Below are 12,588 nucleotides of genomic sequence, written 5' to 3' on the forward strand. Positions count from 1 at the left end.
ACAATGAGAAAATAACACAGACAGGATGACTAAGCAACACAGAGGAGGTCGCAAAATTCCTCCGCCCAACATTTTTCTGCAAGGGGCCGTAGCTGCTGTGCACAAATGCTGGATTTGGGGTATAAAACTCTGCAAAGGGACGGAAGCGCAATATTTAAAACTCCATGACCTTGATCAGTTTTAATCAAGACCCCAAGAGCAACAGAAAATGGTTCAATACCCCGATGCTTAGGGCCACAGACGATGCAATCACAGTAAGGCAGTAATGACCCGGGGTATTAAATCAATTTATGGATTTCATGAAGAACATGAACATAAATGTACCACTTTAGCAGTTGATCTGCTACACAGAAATAACACCAAATAATTAAAACACTGTCATAAAAGTTCACAGGAAAATCTTCTGGCCGTTCCGTCCTTGGGAGTTGAATCTGCAGAGATCGGTGCCTATTATTAACTTATACGCAATTATCTCATGTCCAGAGTTACTGCAATAGTCTCAGAGGGAAAGATCACGCACTTCCAGCTCAAGCACCTTAGGAAACAGACCTCCACAAACAAGTATATATTATATATTTTATCATTTTCACAGGATCCTAAAACAGGGCAACATTATTATATACACCATCTTTACAGCACGTGTTGGAAGATTCAAATAAAAATACAACCAGGCTTGGGAAGGAGGGGGAATGATCTGACCAAGTCAGAGATGAGCACATGGAATAAATAGTCTGTGTCCTTCTGGTCACCAAAGTGGAGGATGGAACTAGGGTCACATCACTGACGCTCTCGCCCGCTCAGTCTCCCATCTTTATTTTGGAGGTCTAGAATAAGAAAGAAGGAAAGTTTGTGTGAGGAATGTAGGGAGGGTCAGATTTCCTGCCTCTTCCAATAGCTCAGCTACGCAAAGACGACCGATAGCCCCAGCCATGCGTCATATACAGATAGAGCAGCTAGTACTATACACAGCTTGAAAAAACTCACAGCAGTGAACAAAATGCGTTGTTATTTCCATCTCCCTGATGGACCAATTTATTGAACAGGAGCTATTTAAACGCCCGGGACGGACACCCCTATTTAATTATACCAGCTGCCTTGCTTTATAGCTGGGACTGGAAGCTGCTCAGGCTGATAGCACCCCCTAACGTACTTACATACCAAGTAAAAACTCTCCACACTGCCCGTCCGATTATAATAGCCGCACTGTGGGTGGGGCACTTGTGTATCTGGCACTGTAGGTGGGGCACTTGTGTATCTGGCACTGTGGGTGGGGCACTTGTGTATCTGGCACTGTGGGTGGGGCACTTGTGTATCTGGCACTGTGTAAAAAGGGGACTCTGCATGCGTAGTGTGCCAAAATTGAATGACGGTGTGCTGAGAGGCGACACAGGGGGTAGGTGATCGTCATGTTGGCATGCCCCATTTTCAGTGGCCACACCCATATTTTTCGCTGCACGCACACTTTGTGTGTGTTCTTTTTTTTTTTTCTGTTTTGGGTGGGTTGCACTCTTCATCTTGCCCTGGGCTTCGAAAACCCTAGTTACGCCTCTGGCTAAATATATAGAATTACACAGCTTTTAAAGCTTGATCAAATATTCTTCTGAGAATTTTGTAGCTACTGAAATCACCAGACCAATAGTGCTACATTGTAACACCTTATGTGAATAGGTTTTTTTTTTTATGATGTATTTTTTATTGTTAATTATTTTTAGAAAAAATTATTAAAACAGTTTATTATATTTGTCACCTTGGTTGATTAAGGTTGTCAGCACAACATCTGTTTAGTTTTCTCATTTTTTAATAAAACCACTATACAGAATGGTAGACCAGTTCTAAGAAACGTCTTTGCTATTCCAGTTAAAGGAGGAGAGGAGCAGGAGATTAATGAGCCCCACTTTCTAACACATCAAAACGTAACCCCTGTGATGTGGAGGATTTATTATGATACTGCAGCAAAATAAAAGACCATCGGTAACCCAGGCGGTCTAGGAAAACACATATACAAGATTATAATTCCAACCAGCCAATGAGGACAAAGCAACTGCCCAGTTATTGCCACTATACTTTTCTTTCTAGATAGATTCCAGCAACCCAGAGATGATCGCAGTTCTGTTATAATTTCTTGTTACCAGCAGCCATCACTAATGTTCTAGGTCAGCAGTAAAATCATCAGTGGCTGGAGACCGCATCGGAAACAATGGGATTGCCAGACAATATTCACACTGACCTGCAGGATTGCCACGATCACGCCAAAAAGCCCGATGGCGCTGCCAAATATCTCCACAATGAGGATCTTAACAAAGAGGCTGGCATTCTGGGCATCAGCAAGTGCTGCACCGCTGCCAACGATACCCACGCAAATCCCACAGAACAAGTTCGAGAATCCCACAGTGAGGCCGGCGCCAAACATGGCGAACCCTAAAAATACAGGAATGATGGGACTCAAGCACTGAAATAAGAGTGGCATAAAGAGGATAGACATTTCACATACAATGCTGCCCTCTTGTGATCAGTTAGCAGAATGCAGACGGCAAAATAAGTTTTCCGTGATTTTAAGGTCATTCCTGACTAACAGCTCAAAATTAAAGACAAACAGTGTGAATTAAAGACTAAAATAATTTGAAGTTTCTTATGTTGGACTAAATTAAAGCTCTTTATTCCCCCATACCCCGCTTCTCCTATCTATCCCCCACTACTAAAGATTTTCTACAAGGTAATATTGTTAGATTTACATAGAATTGTTATTCTTCAGATCCTGTTTTGGTTTACTATGCATATTCCCAACTGTTAATTTGTATCAAATAAAGATTAAATAAACGGTTATTAAAAAATTGCTATGTTAATCTGAATCATTTATACATCAACAGGATAACAGCAGTGATGTCACACGTATGAACCATTTCCTATAGAGTGACATGCGCAACATCACCGCTCTGGGCTGTTGGGGAATCCTGCTTCTTCCACTAAATAACTCTATGGGGTAGATGTATTATACCGGCACATATTGTGCGGGTATAACACTTCCTCGTTTACTTCTTTACCAAGGCGAAGCAGGAAGAGGTAGCGATGAGATCATCTCGGATGCTGAAGCCGGGGAGTGAAAACTCGCCCCCCCCCCCCCCCCCCCCCCTCCCCCTCCCCCTCCCCGATCCCTCACACAGCACATCAGCCAAGTGCTAACACGCAGTCTCTCTCCTGCCCGTTAGCTGACTGGGCATGCACAAAATATCGCAAGACCTCACATGCAGCCTGGAATCAGAGCTGACCCTGCTTTGGTGAATGGGCTACGACACCTGCAGCTGTTGAGATAGATAGCAGCAGGTGTCGCGTACCACACATTTCCTCCTTCATACATGCACATAATGGTGCTGATACCACTTCTCCATAATGACTTATAATACATCTACCCCTAAGTCTATAGCTTCCTGCTGCCTCCATTCTCATCCTCACACCATTCCACAGCCCCTTTTACATGCAGCCCTGTCCTCACTGCCACATCACTGATTTTGTGACACACTCTTCTCCTAAAATACTTTGTACTGCAGGAGGACTGCCCCTTCTACTATATAACCGTCAGCCTATGGCATCCTGCTGCCTCTATCCACTACTCGCATGATAGCACAGCCCCTGTCCCATGCAGACCCGTCCTCACTAACAAATCAATCACTCTCTTTATATAGTATGTGCTGCTGGGGACACTGCTCATTCCACTATATAACGCTCAGTCTGTGGCTTGCTGCTGCCTCAGTTTCTCTCCTCACATGTCACTACTGCTGTCACATGCAGCCCTGTCCTCACTAACAAATCAATCACTCTCTTTATATAGTATGTGCTGCTGGGGACACTGCTCATTCCACTATATAACGCCGAGTCTGTGGCTTGCTGCTGCCTCCATTCCCCCCTCACATGTCACTGCCGCTGTCACATGCAGCCCTGTCCTCACTAACACAACACCCATCTCCTGATATACTCTGTGCCGGTGCATTGGGAATAACACTCTGTGTCCCCATCACACATGACCGGTTACTGACCTGCCTGGTAGTTCTTCACCCCAATAGTCTCCGGAGTTGAACCTGTAAAACGCTAAAACGAAAAAGAGATGTTAGGGACTTGCACGTTTACATTTATTGTTTTATTAGGCACAAGTTTATAGATATACATTATAATATATTTAAATTATGTTTTTTTGTTTCTTTACTATAAACTGTCTTATAACCGCAGAATTTCACTATAAGAAAGTCAGTTACATGTGGCTTACTTTAACAGGGTTATATACAGTCTCAAACTGTATATATAAGTCTCATACTTTCAAATTGATTTCTGTACTTATTCTTATCAGTATTACTCAGGAATTATTACGCTTAAAAAAATGTAATTTTTTTTTTAATGATATTCTTGGATGTGTTAAATGAGACTACTGCCATCTAATAGCTAAAGTCATAAATGTTTTAATTAGCCATGTTGTATGAAAGAGGCAGAGCTGAGGGCAGTACAGATGGTGTAATGGTTAGCATTACTGCCTCACAGCACTGAGGTCATGGGTTCAATTCCCACCACGGCCCTAACTGTGTGGAGTTTGTATATTCTCCCCGTGCATCGGGTTCCTCCCACAATCCAAAAATATACTGGTAGGTTAATTGGCGCCTGACAATAAAATAAAATAACCTTAGTGTGTGTATGTGCATGTATTTAGGACAGACTAGATGGGCCAAGTGTCTATTATCTGCCGACAAATTCTATGTTTCTATTGGGTTAGGACACACGTTTACAAGTATTTGTTCTCACCAATTGGTAAACGAAAAAAAATAAGATTTTAAACCTACCGGTAAATCTTTTTCTCGTAGTCCGTAGAGGATGCTGGGACTCCGTAAGGACCATGGGGATAGACGGGCTCCGCAGGAGACATGGGCACTTTAAGAAAGACTGACTCTGGGTGTGCACTGGCTCCTCCCTCTATGCCCCTCCTCCAGACCTCAGTTAGAGAAACTGTGCCCAGAGGAGACGGACAGTACAAGGAAAGGATTTTTGTAATCCAAGGGCAAGATTCATACCAGCCACACCAATCACACCGTATAACTTGTGATAAACTATCTAGTTAACAGTATGAAGAACAACATATCATCGGCCCAAAACCGATGAAACTATAACATAACCCTTATGTAAGCAATAACTATATACAAGTCCTGCAGAAGTAGTCCGCACTTGGGACAGGCGCCCAGCATCCTCTACGGACTACGAGAAAAAGATTTACCGGTAGGTTTAAAATCTTATTTTCTCTAACGTCCTAGAGGATGCTGGGACTCCGTAAAGACCATGGGGATTATACCAAAGCTCCCAAACGGGCGGGAGAGTGCGGATGACTCTGCAGTACCGATTGAGCAAACAGGAGGTCCTCCTCAGCCAGGGTATCAAACTTATAGAACTTTGCAAAGGTGTTTGACCCCGACCAAGTAGAAGCTCGGCACAGCTGTAGTGTCGAGACCCCTCTGGCAGCCGCCCAAAACGAACCCACCTTCCTAGTGGAATGGGCCTTAACCGATTTCGGTAACGGCAATCCTGCCGTAGAATGCGCCTGCTGAATCGTGTTACAGATCCAGCTAGCAATAGTCTGCTTTGAAGCAGGGCCGCCAACCTTGTTGGCTGCATACAGGACAAACAGTGTTTCTGTTTTTCTGATCCTAGCCGTTCTGGCCACGTAAATTTTCAAAGCCCTGACCACATCAAGGGACTCTGAATCCTCCAAGTCACGTGTAGCCACATGAACGACAATAGGTTGGTTCATATGAAAAGGATGAGACCACCTTAGGTAGGAATTGAGGACGGGTCCGCAACTCCGCTCTAGCCATATGGAAAACCAGATAGGGGCTTTTATGTGATAAAGCCGCCAATTCCGAAACTCGCCTAGCCGAAGCCAAGGCTAACATGACCACCTTCCAAGTGAGATATTTCAACTCCACTGTTTTAAGTGGTTCAAACCAATGTGACTTTAGGAAACTTACCACATTAAGGTCCCAAGGCGCCACCGGAGGTACAAAAGGAGGCTGAATATGCAGTACTCCCTTCACAAAAGTCTGTACTTCAGGTAAAGAGGCCAATTCCTTTTAAAAGAAAATGGATAAGGCCGAAATCTGAACTTTAATGGAGCCTAATTTTAGGCCCTAATTCACTCCAGTTTGTAGGAAGTGAAGAAAACGGCATAGATGGAATTCCTCCGTAGGAGCATTCCTGGCCTCACACCAAGAAACATTTTCGCCATATTCGGTGATAATGTTTAGACGTCACGTCTTTCCTAGCCTTTATTAGCGTAGGAATGACCTCATCCGGAATACCTTTTTCCGCTAGGATCCAGCGTTCAACCGCCATGCCGTCAAGCGCAGCCGCGGTAAGTCTTGGAACAGACAGGGACCTTGTTGTAACAGAGGCCACGGATCTTCTGTGAGCATTTCTTGCAGATCCGGATACCAAGTCCTTCTTGGCCAATCTGGAACAATGAGAATTGTTCTCACTCCTCTTTTTCTTATTATCCTCAACAACTTGGGTATGAGGGGAAGAGGAGGAAACACATATACCGACTGGAACACCCACGGTGTCACTAGGGTGTCCACAGCTACCGCCTGAGGGTCTCTTGACCTGGCGCAATACCTTTGTAGCTTTTTGTTGAGACGGGATGCCATCATGTCTATTTGGGGTAGTCCCCACCGACTTGCAATCTGCGCGAAGACTTCCTGATGAAGTACCCACTCTCCCGGATGCAGATAGTGTCTGCTGAGGAAGTCTGCTTCCCAGTTGTCCACTCCCGGAATGAACACTGCTGACAGAGCGCTTACATGATTCTCCGCCCAGCGAAGAATTCTGGTGGCTTCCGCCATTGCCACTCTGCTCCTTGTGCCACCTTGGCAGTTTACATGAGCTACTGCGGTGATGTTGTCGGACTGGATCAGAACTGGTCGATTGCGAAGTAAGATCTCCGCTTGATGTAGGGCGTTGTATATGGCCCTTAGTTCCAGGATGTTGATGTGAAGACAAGTCTCTTGACTTGACCAAAGTCCTTGGAAATTTCTTCCCTGTGTGACTGCTCCCCAACCTCGGAGGCTCGCGTCCGTGGTCACCAGGATCCAGTCCTGAATGCCGAACCTGCGGCCCTCTAGAAGGTGAGCACTGTTTAGCCACCACAGGAGAGATACTCTGGCCCTGGGGGACAGGGTGATCCGCTGATGCAATTGCAGATGCGACCCGGACCATTTGTCCAATAGGTCCCATTGGAAGGTCCTTGCATGGAATCTGCCGTATGGAATGGCTTTGTATGTTGCCACCATCTTTCCCAGAACTTGAGTGCAATGATGTACGGACACTTGTTTTGGTTTCAACAGGTTCATAACTAGAGTCATGAGTTCCTGCGCTTTTTCTGGTCTGTGTCCAGAATCATTCCCAAGAAGGGCAGACGAGTTGTAGGATTAAGCTGCGACTTTGGAATATTGAGAATCCAGCCGTGTCGCTGTAACACATTCAGTGAAAGTGATACGCTGTTCAGCAACTTCTCCCGTGATCTCGCTTTTATGAGGAGATCGTCCAAGTACGGGATAATTGTGACACCCTGCTTGCGCAGGAGCACCATCATTTCCGCCATTACCTTGGTGAAAATTCTCGGGGCCGTGGAAAGCCCAAACGGCAACGTCTGAAATTGGTAATGACAATCCTGTACCGCAAATCTCAGGTACGCCTGATGAGGATATATGGGGACATGCAGGTATGCATCCTTTATGTCCAGAGATAGCAAAAAATCTCCCCCTTCTAGGCTGGCGATGACCGCCCTGAGCGATTCCATTTTGAACTTGAACCGTTTTAAGTAAAAGGTTCAGGGATTTTAAATTTAAAATGGGTCTGACCGAACCGTCCGGTTTCGGAACCACAAACAGAGTTGAGTAGTACCCCTGCCCTCTTTGAAGCAGGGGAACCTCTACCACCACTTGTTGAAGACACAATTTGTGAATCGCATGTAACACTATCTCCCTTTCCAGGGGTTGTTTCGGTAGGGCCGATTTGAAAAACAGACGAGGAGGCACTTCTTCGAATTCCAGCTTGTAACCCTGGGAAACTATTTCTATTGCCCATGGATCCACCTGCGAGTGGACCCAGACGTGGCTGAACAGTCGAAGACGTGCCCCCACAGGAGCCGACTCCCTCAGGGAAGCCCCAGCGTCATGCGGTGGATTTTGCAGAGGCCGGGGAGGACTTCTGTTCCTGGGAACTAGCTGTGTTATGCAGCTTTTTCCCTCTGCCCTTACCTCTGGCAAGAAAGGACGATCCACGTGCTCTCTTGCTTTTATTGGAACGAAAGGACTGCATTTGATAATGAGGCGCTTTCTTAGATTGTGAGGGAATATATGGCAAAAAATTTGATTTACCTGCCGTAGCGACGAGGTTCGAGAGTCCCTCTCCAAACAATTCCTCACCCTTGTAAGGCAACAACTCCATATGTCTCTTGGAGTCGGCATCACCAGTCCACTGTCGGGTCCACAAGACACGCCTAGCAGAAATAGACATAGGGGTATATGCAATTGCGGTCGAATTCGCGGCAATTATCGCCGTTTTTTAATTCGACCAAATTCGCCAGGTGAATCCCGGCAGGTGCCTGCCGGGATTCACCATATTCAATGAAAAACGGATTCGCCAGAATCGCGGGCGAAAATCGGCCGATTTGGCGGATTTTGCCGCGATTTTAAAAAACGGGAAAAAAACGTGAAAAACCCGAAAAAAAAATGGCGTGGGGTCCCCCCTCCAAAGCATAACCAGCCTCGGGCTCTTTGAGCTGGTCCTGGTTCTAAAAATGCAGGGGAAAAATTGGCCAGGGATCCCCCGTATTTTTAAAACCAGCACCGGGCTCTGCGCCTGATGCTGGTGCCAAAAATACGGGGGACAAAAAGAGTAGGGGTCCCCCGTATTTTTAACACCAGCATCGGGCTCCACTAGCTGGACAGATAATGCCACAGCCGGGGGTCACTTTTATGCCGTGCCCTGCGGCCGTGGCATCAAATATCCAACTAGTCACCCCTGGCCGGGGTACCCTGGGGGAGTGGGGACCCCTTCAATCAAGGGGTCCCCCCCCCCCCCCAGCCACCCAAGGGCCAGGGGTGAAGCCCGAGGCTGTCCCCCCCCATCCAATGGGCTGCGGATGGGGGGGCTGATAGCCTTTGTGATAATAAAAAGATATTGTTTTTTCCATTAGTACTACAAGTCCCAGCAAGCCTCCCCCGCAAGCTGGTACTTGGAGAACCACAAGTACCAGCATGTGGGAGAAAAACGGGCCCGCTGGTACCTGTAGTACTACTGGAAAAAAAATACCCAAATAAAAACAGGACACAGACACCGTGACTTGTACAACTTTATTACATACTGCCGACACACACATACTTACCTATGTTGACACGCCGACTGCCACGGTCGCCGACGATCCGAGGGTACCTGTGAAAAAATTATACTCACCTTCCAGCGTCCAGAGGTACATCCACGTCCAGAGGTAAATCCACGTTCTTGGCAAAAAAACAAACCGAACACCGATCCATACCGGACTAGAAAGGGGTCCAATGTTTTCACATCAGACCCCTTTCTCCCGAATGCCGGGACATCACGTGACTCCTGTCACTGACGTCCCTTCAGCCAATCAGGAAGCGCTACTTCCGTGGCGCTCACCTGATTGGCTGTCCGCTGTCTGTACTGTGACAGCGCATCGCAAAGCCGCTCCATTACTTTCAATGGTGGGAACTTTGCGGGTAGCGGTGGGGTCACCCGCCGGTCAGCCGCTGACCGGCGGGTGACCTCACCGCTAGCCGCTAAGTTCCCACCATTGAATATAATGGAGGGAGCTGTGCGATGCGCTGTCACAGTGCAGACAGCGCTCAGCCAATCAGGTGAGCGCAACGAAGTTGCGCTTCCTGATTGGCTTAGAGACCTGTCAGTGACAGCTGTCACTGACAGGTCTCATTCGTGGAAAGGTGTCCCATGTGTCAGCATGGGACCCCTTTCAGTCCGTTTTTGGTGCGGGTATTTGCGTTTTCTTATTTTGCCAAGTCCGTGGATTTATCTCTGGACCATGGTTGAGGTGAGTATTTTGAACTTTTCTTTACAGGTATCCGTGGATTCTACATGGAGAAGAGGACCGATGTCGGCGTGTGAACATAGGTAAGTATGTGTGTGTCGACGTATGAAATAAAGTTTTACTGTCGACGGTGTGTGTGTCCTGTTTTTATTTGGGTATTTTTTTCCCAGTAGTACTACAGGTACCAGCGGGCCCGTTTTTCTCCCGCATGCTGGTACTTGTGGTTCTCCAAGTACCAGCTTGCGGGGGAGGCTTGCTGGGACTTGTAGTACTATTGGAAAAAACAATATCTTTTTATTATCACAAAGGCTATCAGCCCCCCCATCCGCAGCCCATTGGATGGGGGGGGGGGACAGCCTCGGGCTTCACCCCTGGCCCTTGGGTGGCTGGGGGGGGGGGGGGGGGGAGACCCCTTGATTGAAGGGGTCCCCACTCCCCCAGGGTACCCCGGCCAGGGGTGACTAGTTGGATATTTGATGCCACGGCCGCAGGGCACGGCATAAAAGTGACCCCCGGCTGTGGCATTATCTGTCCAGCTAGTGGAGCCCGATGCTGGTGTTAAAAATACGGGGGACCCCTACTCTTTTTGTCCCCCGTATTTTTGGCACCAGCACCAGGCGCAGAGCCCGGTGCTGGTTTTAAAAATACGGGGGATCCCCTGTCAATTTTTCCCCCGCATTTTTAGAACCAGGACCAGCTCAATGAGCCCGAGGCTGGTTATGCTTTGGAGGGGGGACCCCACGCCATTTTTTTTATGATTTTACCCTTCCAGCATAAAAAAAAATAAAAAAATAATAATAATATTTTAAAAAATATATAAATAATATTTGTGCCTCCCAAAAAAAAAAAAAAAAAGTACCTAATCCCTTCTAATATAAATAGATCTGCTATTCCCAAAAAAAAAAAACACCAAAAAAAACATGTTTAAAATTTTTTTATTTGTTTTCACCCTCCAAAGTGTGGCGGATTGAAAATGACGAATTTGCTGTCTAAAAGCACTGCTGTCGAATTTCAAAACTTGAATTGAATATGCTTTGGTCGAATTGCAGCACTTGTATCATTGCAGAAAAGTCGAATTTGCAAAAATTCGAATTTCAAAAAGTCGAATTTTGAAAGTCCGTTTTTTGGTCGGAAAGCACTGGATTGCATAGGGGAATTTTTTTTTTTGGTCGAAAATGACCCGAAATTCGACAATTTCGGGAATTCGACCACAATTGCATATACCCCATAGCGTTTATCCTGGAACCCAGTAAACTAATGTCTCTTTGAGCATCCCTCATATACAAGACCGCATCTTTTATATGCCCTAGGGTCTATAAAATGGTATCCTTATCAAGAGTCTCAATATCCGTTGATAAGGAATCTGTCCATGCTGCTATAGCACTACAAACCCAGGCCGACGCAATAGCCGGTCTGAGTAACGTACCAGAATGTGTGTAAATGGACTTCAGGGTAACCTCCTGCTTGCGGTCAGCAGGATCCTTGAGGGTAGCCGTATCTCTTGTCCACCCTAGGGGAAAATTCCCACCGTATCCTGTCCTGCGACGGGAAAGGATACGCTGTTAGGATCCTTTAGGGAATCTGCAGTTTTTTGTCTGGAGTTTCCCACGCTTTTTCACATACTTCGTTCAGCTCATGTGAGGAGGGAAAGGAGACCTCGGGTTTCTTTCCTTTATACATGTGTACCCTCGTGTCGGGGACAGGGGGTTCCTCAGTGATATGCAACACATCTTTTATTGCGATAATCATATATCGAATACCTTTAGCCACCTTTGGCTGTAATTTTGAATCATCGTAATCGACACTGGAGTCTGAATCCGTGTCGGTATCTGTGTCAACTATTTGGGATAGTGGGCGCTTCTGAGACCCCGAAGGTCCCGGCGACATAGGGACAGGCATGGGTTGACTTCCTGACTGTGCCCCAGCTTCGGCTTTGTCTAGCCTTTTGTGCAATAAATTAACATTTGCACTTAAAACATTCCACATATCCATCCAGTCCGGCGTCGGCACAGCCGACGGAGACCTAACATTCATAAACTCCCCCTCCTCCTTAGGTGAGCCCTCAGCCTCAGACATGTCGACACACACGTACCGACACACCACACATACACAGGGAAGCTCTTTTCTGAAGACAGGTTCCCCACCAGGCCCTTTGGAGAGACAGAGAGAGAGTATGCCAGCACACACCCCAGCTCTATATGACCCAGGAATAACACAGTAAATTAATGTTTACCCAGCAGCGCTGTTTTATGTATCTGCGCCAATTATGTGCCCCCCCCTCTAGTTTAAAACCCTCTGTCACCGTGTGTCAAGCAGGGGAGAGTCCGGGGAGCTTCCTCTCAGTGGTGCTGTGGAGAAAAAATGGCGCTGGTGAGTGCTGAGGGAGAAGCCCCGCCCCCTCGGCGGCGGGCTTCTGTCCCGCTCAATTTTTTCAATACATGGCGGGGGCTCTTTTTATACATGTACAGTGCCCAGCTGTACATGTATATATA

At 46.7% G+C, this 12,588-nt stretch overlaps 1 protein-coding gene across 1 annotated transcript in view; it reads right to left on the bottom strand.

Moving 5' to 3' along the window:
- Positions 1-266: 266 nt before the first annotated feature.
- The window catches only part of ATP6V0B (ATPase H+ transporting V0 subunit b), a 46,490-nt gene continuing 34,168 nt past the window's right edge, over positions 267-12,588 (bottom strand). Inside the window, exons 6-8 of the mRNA XM_063939491.1 lie at positions 4,032-4,083; positions 2,228-2,418; positions 267-824 (exon numbers count right to left, since the gene is read on the bottom strand). Of these exons, the coding sequence (XP_063795561.1) occupies positions 798-824; positions 2,228-2,418; positions 4,032-4,083 (270 nt within the window). The 3' untranslated portion in view covers positions 267-797. The remainder of the gene's footprint in view (positions 825-2,227; positions 2,419-4,031; positions 4,084-12,588) is intronic.

The sequence above is a fragment of the Pseudophryne corroboree genome, chromosome 9, assembly GCF_028390025.1.
Source record: "Pseudophryne corroboree isolate aPseCor3 chromosome 9, aPseCor3.hap2, whole genome shotgun sequence".
NCBI lineage: Eukaryota > Metazoa > Chordata > Amphibia > Anura > Myobatrachidae > Pseudophryne > Pseudophryne corroboree.